Source organism: Cnephaeus nilssonii, assembly GCF_951640355.1.
Source record: "Cnephaeus nilssonii genome assembly, chromosome: X".
Taxonomy (NCBI): domain Eukaryota; kingdom Metazoa; phylum Chordata; class Mammalia; order Chiroptera; family Vespertilionidae; genus Cnephaeus; species Cnephaeus nilssonii.
Genome location: NC_137071.1, coordinates 124,500,408 through 124,520,361, shown reverse-complemented (window position 1 = coordinate 124,520,361; position 19,954 = coordinate 124,500,408). Strand labels below are relative to the sequence as shown.

The window sequence follows — 19,954 nt, the reverse complement described above, 5'->3', positions numbered from 1 at the left end:
GACTCTTCAGTCCGTAAGCCGACGCTGTATCCACTGAGCCAAACCAGTTAGGGCAAATGTTATTTTTAATTAAAGGGGGGAAGCTTGGGGAAAAAAAATTAGTGATACAGTCCAACTTTTGAGTTTCCAGTAAATGAGAAAACTAAGGCCTAAAAACAGAAAGTGCCTTGCTTAAAAGCCAAAATACTAAGAACTCAGGTTCCCACCTACACTGAAACTTTTCCTATCACACTGGCTGTTCACTACTCAGCTGGCAAGAAAATATGAAATATTAGGCAAATGGAGACGTAAGCAGCATGATTAAAGAGAGGGCTACAGCCTGGGACTGGAGCTTGGAAATGATTTTACCTGGACAGGTCCAGGCTGTGAGGCACTCTGGCCAAGTCATTAACCAGTCCCTTCTTCAGGAAGAGTCGAATGATATTGTTCATGCCATTGTGCTGGGTCTTGGCTGTGGCACTGCTGTAGAAACTGGACGTGGAGGGGCAGGACTCCATGATAGTACTGATGATACACATCACTGCCTGAAGCCTGGGAGAGAAGTTTGACATCTCTATCACGTGAATATAGCGTGTTCTTAGACCACATCTTCACTAACTTGCCCCAGATAACCCTCCTGTGTTCTATTACTTCCTAAAAGTAACAACGAAATAGATGAAAACTTACTCCTTGGGTGGTAGCATTCTTCACTCTTTAAACGTACTTTAAAAAATAAGATTGAATAACCTGCTCTTGCTTAAAGAATGAAAACAGTCCTTTGTTTTCTCTAAGTTGTTTACTCACCTACTCCCAATGTAATCAGTTTGAGAGAACCAGAGAATATACAGTGCTGGTATAATATACAGAACTCTTGTTCAAATGCAAGAAATCCAGTAGGCCAAGAATGAAGTAAGGGGATGCTACTGGTTACCAGCACTAGGTCAGGCATGAATTTTACCTGGCATGTTTCTCTGTACTCTCAGCCATAGCCAGTGCCCGTCCCAGGGCTGCTTTTACTTCATTCACAAGGGCCACCTGGGCATCTGTGCCACTCCCTGCAGCAGCCAGGCTTGCGAGGAATAGGCGGGCCAGGGCAGGCGTGTCCTTGTCTTCTGCATTCTGGGTATGTGGGAGGAGGTGGTCCAGGACAAAAGCTAGTACACTGCAATCCTGAAAAGTCATTAATCATGACATTTACTCACAAGCACAGTTATGCCATATCGTTTGTACATGAACAAGGTATACTCACACAGAGTTGATTCTTGAAGTCATCCAGCCAGATGTGAAAACCAAGACTTAAAGGTACAAGCTAAGTGAGTAGCAAATCCAGAATTTATGCTCCCAAGTCCCATTCACATCTTCATTTAGATGTTACTTGGCATTTCTTAAAACATTTTTATGTGTGATATTTAAATAGAACTGTTCATAGCAAACCTATAAGAGTTAATGCAGTCCAATATTTTCCCCATCTAACATATGGGCAATATGAAGCCCAAAGAAATGTGACTTGCACAAAGGACTTAGTCAATGGCAAGGATTCAAATCTTGATTCCTGAGTGCTATAATCCTTTCAGTATTCAATCCTATATAATAAAGAGGTAATATGCAAAGCAGGGGAGGGCAGTTGAGAGGGACCAGGCATGAAAGGGAGGGCAGTTGGGGGCGATCAGGCCTGTAGGGGAGGGCAGTTGGGGGGTACCAGGCCTTCACAGGATGATAGTTGGGAGGGTACCAGGCCGGCAGGGGAGGGCAGTTGGGGGTGACCAGGCCAACAGGAGAGGGCAGTTAGGGGTGACCAGGCCGGCATGGGAGGACAGTTAGGGGCAATCAGCCCGGCAGGGGAGCAGTTAGGCATCAATCAGGCTGGCAGGGAGGTGAGTGGTTGGGAGCCAGCAGTCCTGGATTGCAAGAGGGATGTTGGTGGGATCAGGCCTAAACGGGCAGTCAGACATCCCACAAGGGGTCCCAGATTGGAGAGGGTACAGGCTGGGCTGAGGGACACCCCCCCCCCGCCCCATGCACGAATTTTGTGCACTGGGCCTCTAGTTAATTGTAATATTACTGACATCTACAATGTGCCCAGGACCCTGGGCTAGAAATTGGCAGGGGTTGAATGAGAAATGGCACAATCATAGATATAGATATGCAAAAACATTTAATGCAGGATTACTTAAAATAGCAAAAAAGGCCCAACAACAGGGAAGAAAATAGAGTCAGACTTTTCCCTCTAACAATGATGTATCCCCCAATATTTTCTTATCTTAAAAAGAAAACTTAGTTCTGCTGTCATTCAAGCAGATTTGGGTCAAAATGCACCGATTTTGGGACCAAATAAGATGATGGCCGCACAACTGAATACACTAAACTAGAGGCCTGGTGCATGGGATTTGTGCACTGGTGGGGGGAATGGCCTACAGGGATCGGCCCGCTGTGAGAGCATCGCTCATCCCAGTCAGCCGAGTGGCACTCCCACTGTGGGAGTGCACTGACCACCGGGGGCAGCTCCTGCGTTAAGTATCTGCCCCCTGGTGGTTAGTGCGAGTCATAGTGACTGGTCGATCTGTCATTCTGGTCATCCCGCCATTTGGTCGCTGGGCCTTTATTATATAGGATGCTACTAAATTGTACACTTGAAAATGCTTAATTTCATGTGAATTTTACCTCAATAAAAAAATGCAGCGAAGAATTCTAGAGTCTGGAAAATTAGATAAGATGGCCTTGTTAATACAACTATTAGAATTAAAAAATTTCCCAGGAGTGACTAAAATGAAAGTTAAACAGTATTCTGAATAAAAGTGTAAATAATTTTTGTGACGTTATTAGTAAAAACTGGGGAAAAAACTTCATAATTTGGGAAAGCAATATAATTGAGTAAAAAGGATTTGGAATCAGACCTAGGTTTCAATTCTAGTCCTGCTACTCTGAAGTGTGGCCTTAGGCAAGTTAATGACCTCTCTTAGCCTTCTCTCTTCTCTATTAAGGGGAGCACTACCAACAACCTTTCAGTGCTGAGATGAGGATTATCAGTAAAGCACCTATGAGTACCCAGTACCAGTGGGTTACTTGACATATATTAAGCAGATTTTTAATAAATTTGCAATAGTCTTATTCCACAAGTAATGCTATTATAACTACAACTTGCATAAATGAGTGAAAACTTTGAAATAAATGCCTAATGTATATTTAACACATATATTCCACAAAGAACTCATATACAAAATATATAAAGAACTCAATAGAAAACAAGAAGAAGACTTAAACACTTCATCTTCATATCCAAATGGCCAGTAAAGACAAGGAAATTTTAATGATAATGCAATACCATCACAAACACACTAGAATGGTTAAAATAAAATAAAATAAAAAAGGAAAAATACCGAGTAATGGCAATCTGAACTCCCACATGTGCTGTGCCGGCAATAATATAATTGATACAACCACTCTGGAAAACTTTTGGCACCATTTGGTAAATCTGAACAGACCAGCAATTCTACTCCTATGCATATACCATCCAACAGAAATGCTCTATATGTTTACCAAAACATGTGTAAGAATGACTGTAGCAGGCTCTATTTTTAATACTTCCAAATAGAAAACTACCCAATTGTCTAACATTAATTATATATTTGACCCCCAAAACAAGGTCCCCTTTATGAAAAAACCTCCTTAGGCACCCCTTCACATATATGAAAACATGATACACTGTCTTTTCTTTTCCCCACTAAACATTTGCTTTTCTTTCTTATTTTTTTAAAAAAATATATTTTTATTGATTTCAGAGAGGAAGGGGGAGGGAAAGAAGTAGGGAAAGAGGGAGAGAAACATAAATAATGAGAGAGAATCATTGATTGGCTGCCTCCTGCTTGCCCCCTACTGGGGATCGAGCCCACAACCCAGGCATGTGCCCTGAATGGGAATCCAACAGTGACCTCCAGGTTCATAGGTTGATGCTCAACCACTGAGCCACACCAGATGGACCATGATATAGTTTCTTAAAGTGCTCTCTCACTTGAAAAATGTAACCTGAAGATATTTCTCTATCAGGATATATAAAATATGACTTGTATTACTATTATTACCACATCTGGTATCTTTGAATAGATGTGAGTACATCCAAAAGCTAAACACCAATATTCTCATATGTTTGGTTTCTTCTACTGTCCCCTAGACACTTTTACTTAAGTGACCCACAGGATACCTCTCAAATTCCACATTTTCTCTTCAAACCATTTCTTCTAACATCTACACTAATAAAAGAGAAACATGCAAATTAACTGTACCTCTGCTATGCCCACCAGCCAATCAGGAGCGAGTATGCAAATCAACCCAACAAAGATGGCGGCAGCCACGGAGCTGGGGCAAGCAGGAGGCTTAGGTTGCCCCCGGCGATGGAGGAAGCCAAGCTTCCCACCCGCCCTGGCGTCCGCTCAAGGCTACAAAGTTTCAATTACAGAAGATAAAGGGGGTGTGGCCAGCTTGAAAACAGCCCTCAACCCCTCACCCAGGTTGGCCACACCCCCCATGGGGTGAGGGTCCCCACTGGGGGGCTTGACCAGCATGAAAACGGCACTCAGCCCCTCACCAGGCTGCCCCATGCCCCAAGAGAACCCCCACCCTGATCCGGGACATCCTTCAGGGCAAACCAGCCGGCCCCTACCCATGCACCAGGCCTCTATCTATACTAATAAAAGGGTAATATGCTAATTAGACTGGGAGACCTTCCAGGAGACCTTCTGGACGTTCTTCTGGACAAAGCCATGGTGGCAGGGCTGAGGTAGAGGCGGTTAGAGGTTAAGAGGGGATGGCAGTTGTGGGTGATCAGGCCAGGATGGGACAGCAGTTGTGAGTGATCAGGCTAGTGGGGGGCGGGGCCGTTGGGGGTAAGCAGACCAGCAGGGGGGCCAGTTGGGGGCAAGCAGGATGTCAGTGGGTATCAGTTGGGAGGTGATCAGGATAGCGGGGGGGGGGGGGGGGGCAGTTTGGAGTGAGCAGGCCAGCAAGGGGCAGTTGGGGGCAAGCAGGCCAGTGGGGGAGGAAAAGTGGGGGTGAGCAGGCCAGCAGGCAGAGTGGTTAGGGGCAATCAGGCAGGCAGGCAGGCGAGCAGTTAGGAGCCAGCAGTCCCGGATTGCGAGAGGGATGTCCCACTGCCGGTTTAGGCCCGATCCCTGTAAACTAGCAGTAGGACATCCTTCAAGGGGTCCCAGATTGGAAAGGGTGCAGGCTGGGCTGAGGGACACCCCCGCCCCGTGCACAAATTTAGTGCACCGGGCCACTAGTAAGAGGAATAAAAAGCCACAAAATATCTGAGTCCTTGATTTCACCTTCATCCTCCAAATCAAATTCTTGTCCATTTCTACCTTTAACACATCTCTTCAACTACCTCCCTGACCACCCTCAACTTCACCAAGATCCTGTATTACCTAGATTATACTGAGTCAGATTCCTAACTGCTCTCTCTGATTCCAATCTGGCCTTTTACAGTCTCTACAATGCAGACCAAGCGATATTCCACAAAACAAATTAACAAACTGCAGCAACTCACTCCCTGCAGTGAGCCTGATGGCTCCACATTATGGAAAAAAAGGCCTCGCACTTTAATGTGTCTTGAGAGGCCACTGCCTCTCTTATCATTGGGCTAACATGCATAGGTTCCTAGTAAAGCATCTAACACATAGCAGGTATCCAATGACAACAGTATAAAGTCTTAAGCAGAAGTTGAAAGCATTACCTCTTTGATCAGCTCAGACTGGCCCACAGTGTAGCTGTAGTTGGCAATCAGGGTAGCAATACCAACATAGGACCTCACCAACTCTGCCAGAAGACGAAGAATAGTGGAGGTGGGCATTAAAGGTTTGCTGCCCTTGACTTTCTGTTTGGCTTCTTCAGAGGCTCGGTCCCCTTCTTTATCTTTTTTCCCATCTCGAGACTCCTCTGGAGTTGAAGCTGTTGAGAAAGAGCCAAACACCAGTTCAATTCCACACTGGAATATTGGTGAGAACAAGCCTTCAGTGGAAAGAAAACCACTTCTCCACTTTAGGTCACTGGTACAACTTGAATGCCCTTCTCACACTGCAGTGGAAGGACAGAAAGGTCGGACGACCCAGGTCTTAGACATGGTCTGTGGATATAGTACACCAGGGAGGCTTTGCCCAACTGTTCACACATGGTCCACCACCTCCCCTCCTCTTATATATAACCTTAAGCTCCAGAAATACTGTACTAATAGCTCTCCAAACACGCCTTGTGTACTCACTCTTTTACCTCTTCCTTCCCACGTCTGCTTAGCACACATTTACTTATTTAGCTCAGCTAAAATGCTGATTTCCTCTATCTCATCCATGTAAGTTGCTATTACATCACGTGCCCACTATACTTTATGCTAGCATGCCTCTATTCTAGCAGTTAATTACTTTACATCATAATGGTTGCAGGTTTCCATCACTAGACAAAATTCTTTAAGTGCAGGGGATGAATCAGATTCATTTTGATGTCTACTACATAAAGGACCTAATGCCTCCATTGAATAATATTACTATCAACCATACTATAGATGGGCAGTAAGTCCACCAAAATGAGCTAACCAATACTTTACCAGTTAATAGCTTCTTAAAAAAGTTTCACTATTAGATATTAAGTTTAATGTCTCCTTAGACCTCAAAGATCTTTCCTATCCAAGGAGAAACAGTTCTTGCTTGAAAGGTCTCATTAGAATTGTTTCCACATGACATTTCTCTAATTCTTGGCGAGTAGCCAATGGACTCTGCTGATACTGCTGGGGGCAAGAATCCAGCATATAACTAGAATACTGCCATTGGCACCAAAGCTCTATAAGCCAACATGGAAGCCATCAAGAAATATATGGGAGATGGTTTAAAGAGTACAACAAAAGAATATTACCATAGCAAATTACTGGGTTAGTTAAGTCACAGTTCCACTAACTTTAGCATGTAGAAACTCTTTATTTACAGAACACTGAACTCAACCTTGAGAAAGCTCACTTAAACAAGTAAACTTTACAATTATGCTTGTATTCTCTGACTCCCTGTCCAGGACACCCTCAAGAAATTCAAACAAAAGAGGGAAAAAAACAAACCATTACCTTCTTGGGATGCCCCAGGTGTGTTTGTCTCAGTGGAAGAACCATCTGCAGCAAAGACCTGACTCTATGGAAGAAGAAAACTCCTGAGCCATTGTTAATTTCAAAGACAGCCATCCCCAAATGGTTGGACTCCTTCCCAGGGTACTGGCTGCAAATGCTACATATTCTCTTTGGCTGATCTTTTAACCACTTATTCTCTCCCCCACATGCTATTATGATCTGTGGGAAGTCATCATTATAAACAGTGACTGGGAGATTGGGGGGAAAGAGGAGAACGAAAAATGCATTAAGAAAACATTTCCAACCCAAGGAATGAAAAGAAAATCCCAAAGACACCCTAATTTTATCTTCATTTTTAGGCAACATATAATTTACAGATAGATCAAAATTAATACCTTTGACATTTCCCTGGCATAACTCTAAATACTGAGAACACACACATATTGGAAAAGGAAGGTAGGAAGTTGGAACTGACTTACATTAATGGAAAAACCTGACTGTGTATCAAAATCACTGCCCTGCCGAGTAAGGGACCGGTACTGCTGGTATACATCATCGCCCATATCTTGCAGGAGCTGGCCAACCTCTTGGGTCATACCCCCAGGTTTAGGATCAGATTTGTCTGCTAGAAAAACAAAACAAAACAAAACAAAACTCTTCTGTAATTGTGCAATGGTAATGCCTATTTGGTAGCTTGGACAATTCCGCTTCAAGTTGCCACAACTGCTTACATAGTCATATTGCTAGATGTAGTACAATAAGTCCTCACTTAATGTTGATAGGTTTTGGGACTTTATACAAAAATGATGTTAATAAAATCAATTTTACCACAGGCTACTTGACATAAACAAGAGTAAAGTTCCTAAGGCATCTTATCAATCTTATTATGAAATGATTTTAATTGAGAAACTGCTGTGTAACCAAGACAGCATGGTTAAAAGCCTCGTTCTATCACTAACTAGTTTTGTGACCAGAGGCAATTTACTTAGTCTCCTCACTTTCCTCAGCTGTCACTACACTAAGCTTAAATTAACATATCTAGTATTATGTCTAGTGCAGTGGAAAGGTCAATAAGTGGTTTACTATAGCTAAATTGTTATTTTTTTTTGGGGGGGGGTATATAAGATTGGTTAAAGATTCTGTGTGTGTAGAAGCTAGGAGCTCTGCATCAGAATGCTGTATGGATGAAAAGCGCACAAGACCCACATTTTCTTGACTTATTAAAGGCAGTGTTCATCACTTTTTGGCAATCCCGTGGGACATATCAAATAAGTATGTCCTGAATAAAACCCAGAAAAATCTCACTGTAATGAAACCTTGGGTTCAAACAATCTATTCATGAGTTTCCCAGTAATTATATGCAGCATTTTAACTAGGAATAAAGATGGATTGAGGAGGTGGTCTCAAAGGCCAGGAAGCCTAGCTATATCTTCTAATATTGTTCCCAACTTCTTGGGTAATAAAGATGTTTTGTTTTTGAGAATGAACGTATTAAGAGACTACCTGGTGTTTTATTTTTAAATGTGTTTTAATTGATTTTTTTAGCGAGAGGAAGGGAAAGGGAGAGAAACATCGATGCAAAAGAGAAACATCGATGGAGCCCGAAACCTGAGCATGTGCCCTGAGAATCGAACTGGTGACCTCTTGGTACATGGGACGACGCTCAATCCACCAAGCCACACTGGCCTGGCAAGACTTCTTGGTATTTTATTTTCAACCTGATAACAAGATGCTCTTATTTTTTAATCACTGTTCATTTTCCCCACTGGATGGGATGTACTTTCTTTCATAGGATGGAACTCTGGCAATCTCCTTATTTTTATCATTCAAGACTTCTTCCAGAAAACACTCATTTTAAGAAACTTCCCTTCAGGCCCCACCTCCACCAGGTCAGGTGCCTTGCTCTAGGACTCACCACTATTTCGGCATCTGTCATACTATATTACTATTAGCTTCTTTACAGAAGGGCACTGTGTGGCTCATTCATCTTGATTCCCAGAGGATGGGCATACAATGAGTGTTCACTAAGACATGAATTGGTTGAAATGACCCAGGCAAAGTGCTCAGCCTCCTGTGGTGGGCTAGCCACATACCTTCCTCTGGAGCATGGTATGCAGCCAGGGCATTCAGCATGTCGTAGATCACTTCCTTGATAGTATCAGGAATGACAGGCAGTGGTGAGGGTTTCAAAGGGGTTGTTTTCACCAGTTGGACAGCATTAGGACCTTTAATTCTAAGATTCTCAAATTCATCATCTGAAGCTAAGCCAAAGTGAGACAGAAAAATCAGTCAATAGTGAACTGGTACCTACATTTGGTTACTGATAAAAACTTAGAAGGAGGCTTACATAATATATATAAGCTTCGGACAGGAGTTCAAGCAGCCTATCAGAGTATCTGCCTTTTACCTTCCCCAATTACCATAGGATTTAATACAGCTGTAGCAAATGGTAAACGAGCACAGGCTTTGGAGTTGGGGAGACTTGGTTTTAACCTTTTGCACTCGGATGTCAAGTGTGACTCGACATGGTTAGCATCGGTAGCGGCTCTTTTTATACTCTTTGAATGTACCAATAGTTTGAAGTATAAAAAAATCCAAATAAATAAGTTTGTATGAAAAGAAACTCCAGTTTTTTATTCTACTGCCGCGCTTTGTAAAATCTGGTGTATTTAAAAAATTAAATCCTGAGTAGAATAAAGGAATCGAGAAAAAAGCAAGCGAGTGCAAAGGGTTAAAATCCAATTCTATTACAAGATCATGGCCAAATTACTTCCAAGAAACCTCAAATTTCTCATTTTTGAAACATGAGGATTAAATGAGACCATATATGCCCAGCACAGGGTCAGGCACACTGAGGTACCCAAAATAATTAGCTCCCCACCCAACTTTTTATTAAAAAACAACAACCCACAACCCAACAGAAACATTGAAAGGTTAGTAAATAAATATCCATATACTTTTCATATAGAATCATCATTTGTCTACCTCTAAATATATCTACCCGTACACGTAACATCAAGGATATTTTCCAACATAACCATCGTAACACCCAGGAAATTTAACACAGACACAACTATATTATCTAATATCAGTCAGTATTCAAATTTCTCCAAATCTCTTTTATTTGGTCCACAATCCCATCAAGGTTGTTGGTGGTCATCTCGCTAGTCTTTTACCTAGGACAGTGATGGGCAACCTTTTGAGCTTGGTGTGTCAAACTTCGCCAAAAAACTGAGCATAACTCGGGTAGTGTGTCACTTTGAGGAAAAAACATTATTTTGCAAATGTTTCATCCTCAGGAGCAGCAAATGTTTCATCCTCGGCATGCGGCCGCGTGTCATCAGAAATGGCTAAGCGTGTCAGTGTGACACGCGTGTCATAGGTTCGCCATCACTGACCTAGGAGATCCTTGCATTTTCCTCCTTTCAATACATTTATATTTTTGGAAAAGAATCTAGGCCAGTTTTCTTATAGAATGTCTCACAATTTATGTCTAATTGTTTCCTCATAATTAAATATGGGCCAAACACTTTTGGCCAGAATATACTGAGGATATTGTATACTTCATTCTGTATCATGAGTCAGCTGTCTGTCTGTTCCTCAACTATCATTCAGTCTATAAGCCATTCACTGTATGTAAGCCCTGATGCCACACTAAGATGAGTTCATGGAAAGCAAGGACAATCCTTGGTATTTCTCACAGAGATTAACACAGGGCAAGGACTATAGAAGCTATTGAAATACCTCTGAACTGACTCACGTGATCAATCAGCCAATGTCCCAAAGCTTGCCCAAGGAAGCTTTCTAAGTTACAGATCTCTCTGCAGAAAACTTCTGGAGTTATACTAGGCCACAGACCTCGATGTCTCAAAAGGTCAGGAGAAGGGGAAACTTACCAGTTCCTGAGCCCCGAGGGGCTGGAAGGGCAATGCGGATACAGCAGTTGGCCACTTCTGTGAAAATGTCTGGATTGCGGCATGCAGCCGGCCCAAGGACACGAAGGATATAGTTGATCTCCCGAGAGCCGAGGCTGCCAGATACAACACCTGAGGTAGTGCTACCAGCTCCACTTGTAGCTGCTGAACGAACAACCTAGCAAAGAGAGGGAGAAACACTGCTGATTAAAGACCACTTTCCAAAAATACAATTGCATTCAAGGAAGAGTTTCCAAGGATTAAAATACTAACCAAGCTCTGCCTCAAGACAGTGAATGACAAGATTTAGATTTTTGGGAGAAAGATAAACTTGGTCTTTTAAGTCCCTTACCAATTAAAAAATGTGGCTTACAAAAAAAATAGCATTCAGAATATCCCAAAATTATAAATTATTAGACCAGATGGTATATGATCTTTTAGATAAACTGGGAAATATATCTAGACCACTGATCATTAATCCAAATTACAGCTCCCACATTTCAGTGCCAGCTCATAGCCTTCCCAAAGGCTCTCCTAATTTTAAACTGAATGGTTCAAACTCTAAAAATATATAATATTGGTATCCACTCAGTGTATAAGAATAAAATTCAAGATTTTCTTTATGCCTCAAAGCCAATCATCCATTTCAGATAATGATAGCCACAGGAGATATCAAACTATATTTACGGATTGTTTGCTTTGATATCACAGGGCTTAGACATCTATTATGGTTTTGTTCTTCTAAAAAAAAAAAAAAGATTCGTCAATCATGGAAAACAGAGGAAAGTATAAAGAAAACAATTCCATTGTATTTTCCATTATGTATTCCTTCATGAACAATGTTCACAAAGATAAACATCTTTTGGAATCTTAATGGTTTTCTTACCAAACTGACCATGCTCTTTAGTTTGGCATATTAATCCCTATATCTTGTCTGTCAGGCTGCAATTATAAAGCAATTCTTACTTTTTAAATAAAGAAAAGTATAACTTCACTATAAAAATGTGCCACAATTTATTTATCCAGTCCTCTGCTGGACATTAGATCTCTAGTTTCGTAATACAAGCAATTCTACAGTGAAAATTCTTGTATATGTACCTTGGCATACGTGACTTTAGTTATAAGTTCTTAGCCATAGAATTTCTAGGTCAAAGGATATCTTAAACTGACAGTACCAAATTGCCCTCCAATGTGGCTGCACCAATTTCCACTCCTACCAAAAGTAAGAGTATGCCTGGTTCTCCACACCCGTACCTGCAATGGATATTATTAAGCATTTACATTTTGCCAACTCGGTATGTTAAAATTGTCACTGACCTTCTTTTGCTCCCAACACCCCCAAATACAATGTCTTTTAAGCTCCGAGTTTTCTCTCATCCAACAAGAACCTATATTTTTTTCCTAGCATTTTTAAAGTTATATAAACTTTAAACATTGTAACTATTTTGTTTTGTTTTTATGTTAGAATCCTGTCTATATATAGTTGTTTCTTCCTTGTTGGGCTGTCCCCTGAGCTTGGATCAGTACATATTCTGCCTTTAACAGCTCTCCTGCTTTTGTTTTTGCTCATGTCAGGTAAAATGAAACAGGCTGGGTGGAAAAAAAACATACCTATCTTGAAGAATGTCAGACGTATGCATACACACATACACACACACACACACACACACACACACAAAAATAGTACCAGATTTCTGGCAAATGAGTTAAAAAACATTTATACCTTCTGATTCAATTTCTAGGAATCTCTAGGAAAAATATTCTTAAACGTGACAAAGTTATGCACAAAATTGCATATTGCAACATTATTTATACATGTGGGAAACAGTGTTCCAAGAGGGGAAAATAGAAGTGAAGTCTATTAACATTCACCTGATGGCTGTTGACAATGAATTAGCAGGAGGAAAGAAAACTTTATAAAAGTACCAATAAGGAAAAGCCTTATTAGTAAGATGTTTTCCCTCCACCCCTCCAATTATGTATTAATGTTGATGTTATGTTTCTATTTTTTTCTAATTACTTTGTAATTTCTTCCACTGTTCTGTATGTTCCTAAAAAACACATGTAAGCCTCAGTTTTTAGGTCTGCACAATGGGTAGTTGTAAAGAGCTTACCACAGTGTCTGACAATCATAAACATTCCAAAAACTTTACTACTTTTATAACCTGTGAACACATGAGAAGTTCTCTACAAGGGGATGATCTTTAAGACATGAACTCGGTGGAAGGTATTCCAATCCTTATGAAGTTTTTGGTTCAAGAAACCTACATTGCCAGAGAGAACTTACTAGGTAAGAGCTAATACTATAGCAAATTTAAGAATAGGAAAAGCTTTATTTTCTAGTTTTTTTTTCATGTCATTCACTGGGATCATCTATCATATTCAAGCATGCACCTAAGCATACAGCTGGGAAATTTTACTGGGCAGCGTATATAGACTATATATCTAGCTATAGACCCTAAGAAGAACCAATCTATCTGTTCTGAGACCAAGGAGAACAAAAGTATGATGCAAAGCTAAACCATCATCTGACACCAAAAGACTCACCTTTTCCATAGTATGACGGAGGGTGCAGGGGTCCTCAATAATGTGTCTTAAGAGAAGGGTGACCAGGGGAGTAAACCCATTGAAGCCTGAGCTCTGGGTCAAATTCAAGATCATGCGGGTACTCTTCAGCTCTGCAAACATCATGGCATATTTGTGGTCTCGGGTGAGCCTCAGGCAGAGGCGAAGGGTGGCATGCAAAGTGTCTGGGTCCACAGGGACTCCTAGCATGCTCACGCAGGCCCGGATTAAAACAGTCACCATATCCTCTGTCAGGCCCTGGATCAGGATCTCCCCGATTTTTGTTTCTTCGAGGCTTGTCTCCTTTTCATTATTTGTATTCTCTAGGGCTAATGGAGTATCTACAAATGGGAAAGTAAGAGTTCAGACAGTTTAACTTGACATTTTCTTCCATACCTAGCCTTCCTAAGGAACCAGTCAAGTACTTGCACCTTATGAAGAGAAATATACCAAACACCAATTCTAAGACTAGATAAAAAGGCATATAAAAAGGAGTGTGAATCAAGTCACTAAGCAACATCATCCTATATAATAAAGAGGTAATATGCAAATTGACCCTCATGCCCTCACACAAGATGGCCACCCCCATGTGGTCAAAGATGGCTGCTACAAGATGGCCGGCAGGAGAGGGTAGTTGTGGGCGATCAGGCCAGCAGGGAAGGGCAGTTGGGGGCAACCAGGCTGGCAGGGGAGCAGTTAGGCGTCAATCAGGCTCGCAGGGGAGCGGTTAGGGGGTGATCAGGCTGGCAGGCAGGCGAGTGGTTGGGAGCCAGCAGTCCTGGATTGTGAGAGGGATCCTAGATTGGAGAGGGTGCAGGCTGGGCTGAGGGACAACCCCCCCAGTGCACGAATTTTGTGCACCGGGCCTCTAGCATATAATAAATGACAATGAAATTGCCTAGAACTTAAGCAATAAAGGCACACGAGTTTCATGTAAAACATTCCTTGAAAAATTCAAAACTAAGAGTCCATACCATTGGTTTTACTGTCTTTACGCTTGATATCAATTTCTTTGCTTTCTTCCAGTGTCTTCTCTAGTTCCTGCCCATTGCCGTTTTTAGAGTTTTTATTCAGCCGTGGTACCCTCAGGAGAGTCAGCATCACTGGGCGGCGGTTCCCTGTTTCTTCATTAACCTAGTAATTCAAGCAGACAAAAATATCTCTACCAAAAAAGGAACTCTGGAAAGGGGGGTAATTAGAACTCCCAGGCAAGATGCTACAAGAGAAAGGAACCCTGGCAATTTAAACCATCCCTATTATTTACAGAGAGAAAAGATCAAGGTTCCCAGAGGGAAAGTGGCATACACAAGGCCCTATAATGAATTGTAAACTTTCCAATAGAGCAGATACCATCTGTAACCACTCCCTAATCCTTGACTAAACAATTAAAATGATTTGCAAGTGGGACAGTATCTAATTGCCACAGATTCATGGTCTACCTGAAGACTTTAGGAAGATCCACTTCTCTGAAAACTAGAACCAATTTGGTAGTGGTATGGTAACACTGCTCCTTATAACATGTCAGGACTGCTGACTGAGAAAGGGAACCAAAAGGCATACCCTAGCACCTTCTCCTCTTCTCAATAAAGTTTACAGCATTGAATGAGCATGTACCTGAACCATTGTAGTGAATTGGACAGTGTATCTTCTTCGGCCTGCAGTGAAGCGAACACTTGTCTCCCCAGACTTCCAGGCAGAATCAATAGTGCTATTGTTGCTTGCACTATAACTACACCAACGTCCAGAGCGGTCATCAAACCAGCGCCAGTTGTTGTTGTTGGACTGTAAGTACTAAATACAAGAGCACAAAGTTTCTTCGTATTTTCTACAAGGTTGGTTGTTAGAAAAAAATATTAACTTTATCAGTGTTCATTGCTAAAGCTAATTCAGGAAAAACAAATATACTGAACACTTAGTACATTTTGAGAACTAAGATAGAATTTTTTTATACATTAACCCTCATATTCCTGAGCCTCTCCATAGGCACAAAATCCTCCATATCCTTGTCCTGCGATCCTCTGCTTTCCTTTTGTTTCCAACTGTTTTCCATAAAAGGGGAAGTGATTTTAGATTTAGTAGGATAAAATTTCTGTCTCTGAGAAGGTACTGAGGTGATGTGACATATGTAATCTCCGTTAAGGAGCACTGGCTTTGGGAGAAATTGCGCACACTCAGTCCTTTACACAACAGAAGAGCCACTCCTCCTCTGCATACTTCTTAAATATTTATTTCCAGAATAAGTTCTTGGGCCCTTTAGCTCCATAAAAAAGAATTCTAACAACCCATTCAGGAGAGAAACCTAGCTATCAATATCCCCCAAGAGATTTATTCCTTGATCAGAGAGCTTTACATTCTTTACCACTCTCCTGTATTCTCTGCTGGCCTATTCTTTGCTTCAAGTTCAAGAAGTTAAGCAGTTCTGCCAACGATATACACTTATGTACCTTAGTCATTTGGGCTCTCCTTTTTGAGGAGATGGCTGTCTTTTCATAGAAATCAATCAGGAGCAACACTGGGGTGATCCACCTACAAAAGGAGAAACTGTTTATTCTGAGCAAACCAGAAACCTAGACACAAGGGAAAACTTACCTTGACTTCATCAGGGACATCACAATGTTCAAACCATAAAAGGTACCCAAGATTTGCCCCATACGTGCCCCAGAAAAATAGAAGTGAAACCAAGATATAGGGTAAACTCACTTTGGGGTCTGGACCTCCTTTTGCTCCTTGGCAGCCTGTAGGCAGGGCTGAACCACTTCCAAGAGTTTGATTAGGACATTAAGGATGCCACTAGATTCGACCACCCAAGCACAAGGTAGCTTCAACTCCTGATTAATTAATCGAAGGGAGAAAGAAAACATACACCAACTTCTAGTCAGTAATCAAAGGGGTGAACACTATTAGAATGAGCTGAATTCAAATTCTACTTCTACATGATGTACCTACCAGCTGTGTGATCTGAGATAAGTTACTTACATTCTCTAGGCCTTTGTTTCCTCATGGATCAAAGGAAATAATAATCTCTACCTCCAAGGTAATTGTGATGATTAAATGAGGCTATATATTCAAAGTGCCCAACACAGTTCTTAGCACATTAGCATGTGCTTAATATGAAAAACATCATTAATACCATTAAGGATTATCATCTAGGTTATATATAGTGTTAAATATGTTCAAGTTGAAAAGCTTCCAATTTACAGAGAACCTTTACAATCTTTCAAGGAAGATGGAATAATTAAACACAGCAACCCAGGGGCTATACTAAAGTTATTACTTATAACAGGAAATCACTGAAGTTATTTAAATGTCCAACAATAGGCAATTACTTAAAGAATGGGATGTCCAGAGATGGAATAATATATACATGACATGGGGAAATATTCGTAATATAATACACAGAGAAAATACAACTTTTAAAATAATATGATCTCAATTTTTTTAAAAAAGGACTAGAAGAAAATATAAGACTGTTACTTGTGATTTTCTCTTTATATTAAAATGGTATGAGGGATCCCCAGCATTCTGTATTTTCCAACCTACTTATAAATGCTATAATAAGAACCACCACTTCCACCACAAGGGAAAGCCCCAAGACCATAGTTTGACACATAAAATGAACTTTTCTCCCAAGTTGCTTGAAAGTATTTACTCCATTAAGTTCAGGGTTTACTATTAAACATGATGACAAATGAAGTCATTTGTTCAAAGTCAATTGCCTACTAATTCCTATGTTGGTTGGAATAAGAACATGTCCTGGCCAAATTACTCTTTTCTCTCAAAGAATCTGCTGACTGACCAGGTACAAAAGAAGAGTCAGATTCTACCTTATGCCTATTATCCAATTTTCACCACCTACTCTGCTTTGGCTACCACTTAGAGGTTTCCTCAGAGAGACCAAAAGTATTCCACAACAGAACTACGATAGTAATTCTAAATACCTCTTTTAATGACTACCCCCAAATCCTCTAAGACTCAATTCAATTAATGAACACTTGTTCTGAGAAGCCCATCTCGCATTATCTGGAAGTGGTGTATATACCCTCCCTGAACTCACTGCCATTCATGTACCTAATGCTGTATTTTATGTTTAATTATGTGCATTCTAGCCTATAAGAAACTGCAGGCTCATGAAAGGCAGAGATCATGCCTTACATTTCTCGTTAACTTCTTCAATGTCTCAAATAATAGTGTTCAATTAATTCTCTGATGAATGAATGAGGGACCAACAGATCTAAATCTTACCTCAAAAAGAAGGGTTAAAAGCAAAATTCTAGTAGCCAAATTGGATGCTTGGGGCAGGGTAGCCATCTGACTGATCCATTCTGACACAGTTTTTGTGTCGCTTGTTGTCAGGGGAAGAGCAGCTTTGATCAATACATCAGCAGCTTCCCACACCTAGAAAAGCGCAGTGGCCAAGTCAGATAACTGTAGATAAGAGTTTGATAAGGTTTGTCAAAACATTCTCAACCCTGTACTCATACTCCACTCTCAACACATTCGCCAAAAGAGGGTGGGTAAATGATTATGTATATACTATTGAGATATCTGTATTAAAAGGAGATGTATGATACTACAGGATAATCTCTAAAGATTATTTTCTTGCTAATCCTTATCTAAAGATATTTTTTCCACTGTTTTTGAGATAGAAAGGGAGACAGAGAGAGAGATAAAAACACCAATGATGAGAGAGAATTATTGATTGGCTGTCTCTTGCATGCCCCCTACTGGGGATCAAGCCTGCAACACGGGCTTATGCTCTGACCGGAAATCCAACCATGACCTCCTGGTTCAAGGGTCGAGGCTCAACCATTGAGCGAAACCTGCCAGGCTGCATGTTAAATTTCTTGTAATAAATTTATAAAATTGTCCTTTCATATTAAGGGTTGTTTTCTTAAAATCATTTCTATATGCTCTTGATATAGATTAAAGGTAACTAAACCCTGGTCACATCTTATGAAAAAATGGTTTATTCGGTTTGTCTTTTACTTTTGTGAGGATTCCATATACCAAAGTTGTGATTACATACATCACTTTTTGATTTCTTCCTTTACTTCTTGACTTAAAAAATATAAAACAAAATTGCAATGATTTAAATACAAAAATAGTAAAGAAAATACAAGCAAAATGTAAACTGGTTATCTATTTGTGTGAGGACTTAGAGAATTTATTTCGTATCCTACTTCTAACAATTAGCATATATTAATTGCATAACGAGGAAAAACACTGCTTAAAAAAGACAAACACCAGATCACAACTGTTCATCAGGATGGGGACTCATTTGTCAAGTGGTTGTTGCATAGGAGGGGAGAGAAAACACACACATTTATTCACTGTTAGTTCAGGGGGCCTAACTTGGCTCAGGAATGTGACACATTTTGGACAGTTAAGATAAATCTAAAAAGAAATGCCTAGAAACAGAAAGCTTTGTTTTTTCCTTTCAAAGACATTTTTGTGAAGTAGTAAGTAGTTAAATTTACTTTTTGTAGGAACACTCTCAAGAAAGAGCTAATTAATTACTAGATCTAGAGTATTCAAAGAGAGAAGACAACATCCACATTGGGTAAATTGCAAAAAAATTAATGTTTTCAAGAAATCAGGTTTTGATAGACGGCAGGAAAACCACCTTGTAAAGTCCTGTCTTTAGGCCCCTTGAGAGCTTACCTGATTGACTACTTGCTTTAGAATCATGTCCCGATAGTCTGCTCCATTACGTTTTATTGCTGTCATAATGAGATCACACACCCGGTACACTGTGTCTGGCAGCTCATCAAGAAGGTGGAAGCAACCAGGCAGCATGGTGTCTGTGAAAGTGTGGAGCTCATCTTGCTCCAATGGATCAGCATCCTGGAACTTCTCTAGACATTTAGCCTCTTCCTCTTCCTGTTTTTCCCGAGCTTTCCTTTCCTCCTCCTCTTTCCGGCAAGCAACTTCCTGGAGGCAGGGAAGGAAGAGTGATGGCATATGGAAGAATTGAAGGAACAAAGAGAGGAAGACTCTAAGAATGTATTTGCCTTATCATATGAATACCCTCTACCTTCTCCTCAAGCAAGTGAAATGTTCATTAGTATGGGGCAACAAGTATGAGGGCAGCCACAAAGGCTAAGGCAAGACAAGGGAAACATAAGAGAAGGACACTTCCAACCACTAAAACATTGTCAATTTATTCACAGAAACCTACATTACGTCCTACAAAATCATTTACATACATGGTCCTGCATTCTCTGTCAGTATAGCAAACAGAAGCAACCAACTTTTACCTAAAAACAGACACCCAAGTTTGACCTAATGGATACTACCAAGTACATTTGGGGTCTCTGATTTGATTTGATAGTAAAGAAAAATGCTTCATCTGCCCCACTTCAAGCTTTAGGTCAATACAATGTAGATCAGTGAAGAC

General features: G+C 40.7%; 1 protein-coding gene across 18 annotated transcripts in view; it reads right to left on the bottom strand.

Annotated features, from left to right (window-relative positions):
- Positions 1–19,954, bottom strand: part of HUWE1 (HECT, UBA and WWE domain containing E3 ubiquitin protein ligase 1) — a 141,842-nt gene that overhangs the window by 31,573 nt on the left and 90,315 nt on the right. For 17 of the 18 annotated variants that reach the window (XM_079764999.1, XM_079764996.1, XM_079765000.1 and 14 more), the window contains 14 exons: positions 19,219–19,488; positions 17,800–17,952; positions 16,258–16,385; positions 16,002–16,083; positions 15,172–15,348; positions 14,532–14,691; positions 13,540–13,898; positions 10,975–11,170; positions 9,172–9,339; positions 7,558–7,703; positions 7,079–7,142; positions 5,708–5,922; positions 938–1,149; positions 349–531 (listed from right to left, as the gene is read on the bottom strand). In XM_079764999.1, the coding sequence (XP_079621125.1) occupies positions 349–531; positions 938–1,149; positions 5,708–5,922; positions 7,079–7,142; positions 7,558–7,703; positions 9,172–9,339; positions 10,975–11,170; positions 13,540–13,898; positions 14,532–14,691; positions 15,172–15,348; positions 16,002–16,083; positions 16,258–16,385; positions 17,800–17,952; positions 19,219–19,488 (2,513 nt within the window). The remainder of the gene's footprint in view (positions 1–348; positions 532–937; positions 1,150–5,707; positions 5,923–7,078; positions 7,143–7,557; positions 7,704–9,171; positions 9,340–10,974; positions 11,171–13,539; positions 13,899–14,531; positions 14,692–15,171; positions 15,349–16,001; positions 16,084–16,257; positions 16,386–17,799; positions 17,953–19,218; positions 19,489–19,954) is intronic. The other variant, XM_079764986.1, reaches the window with a different exon arrangement.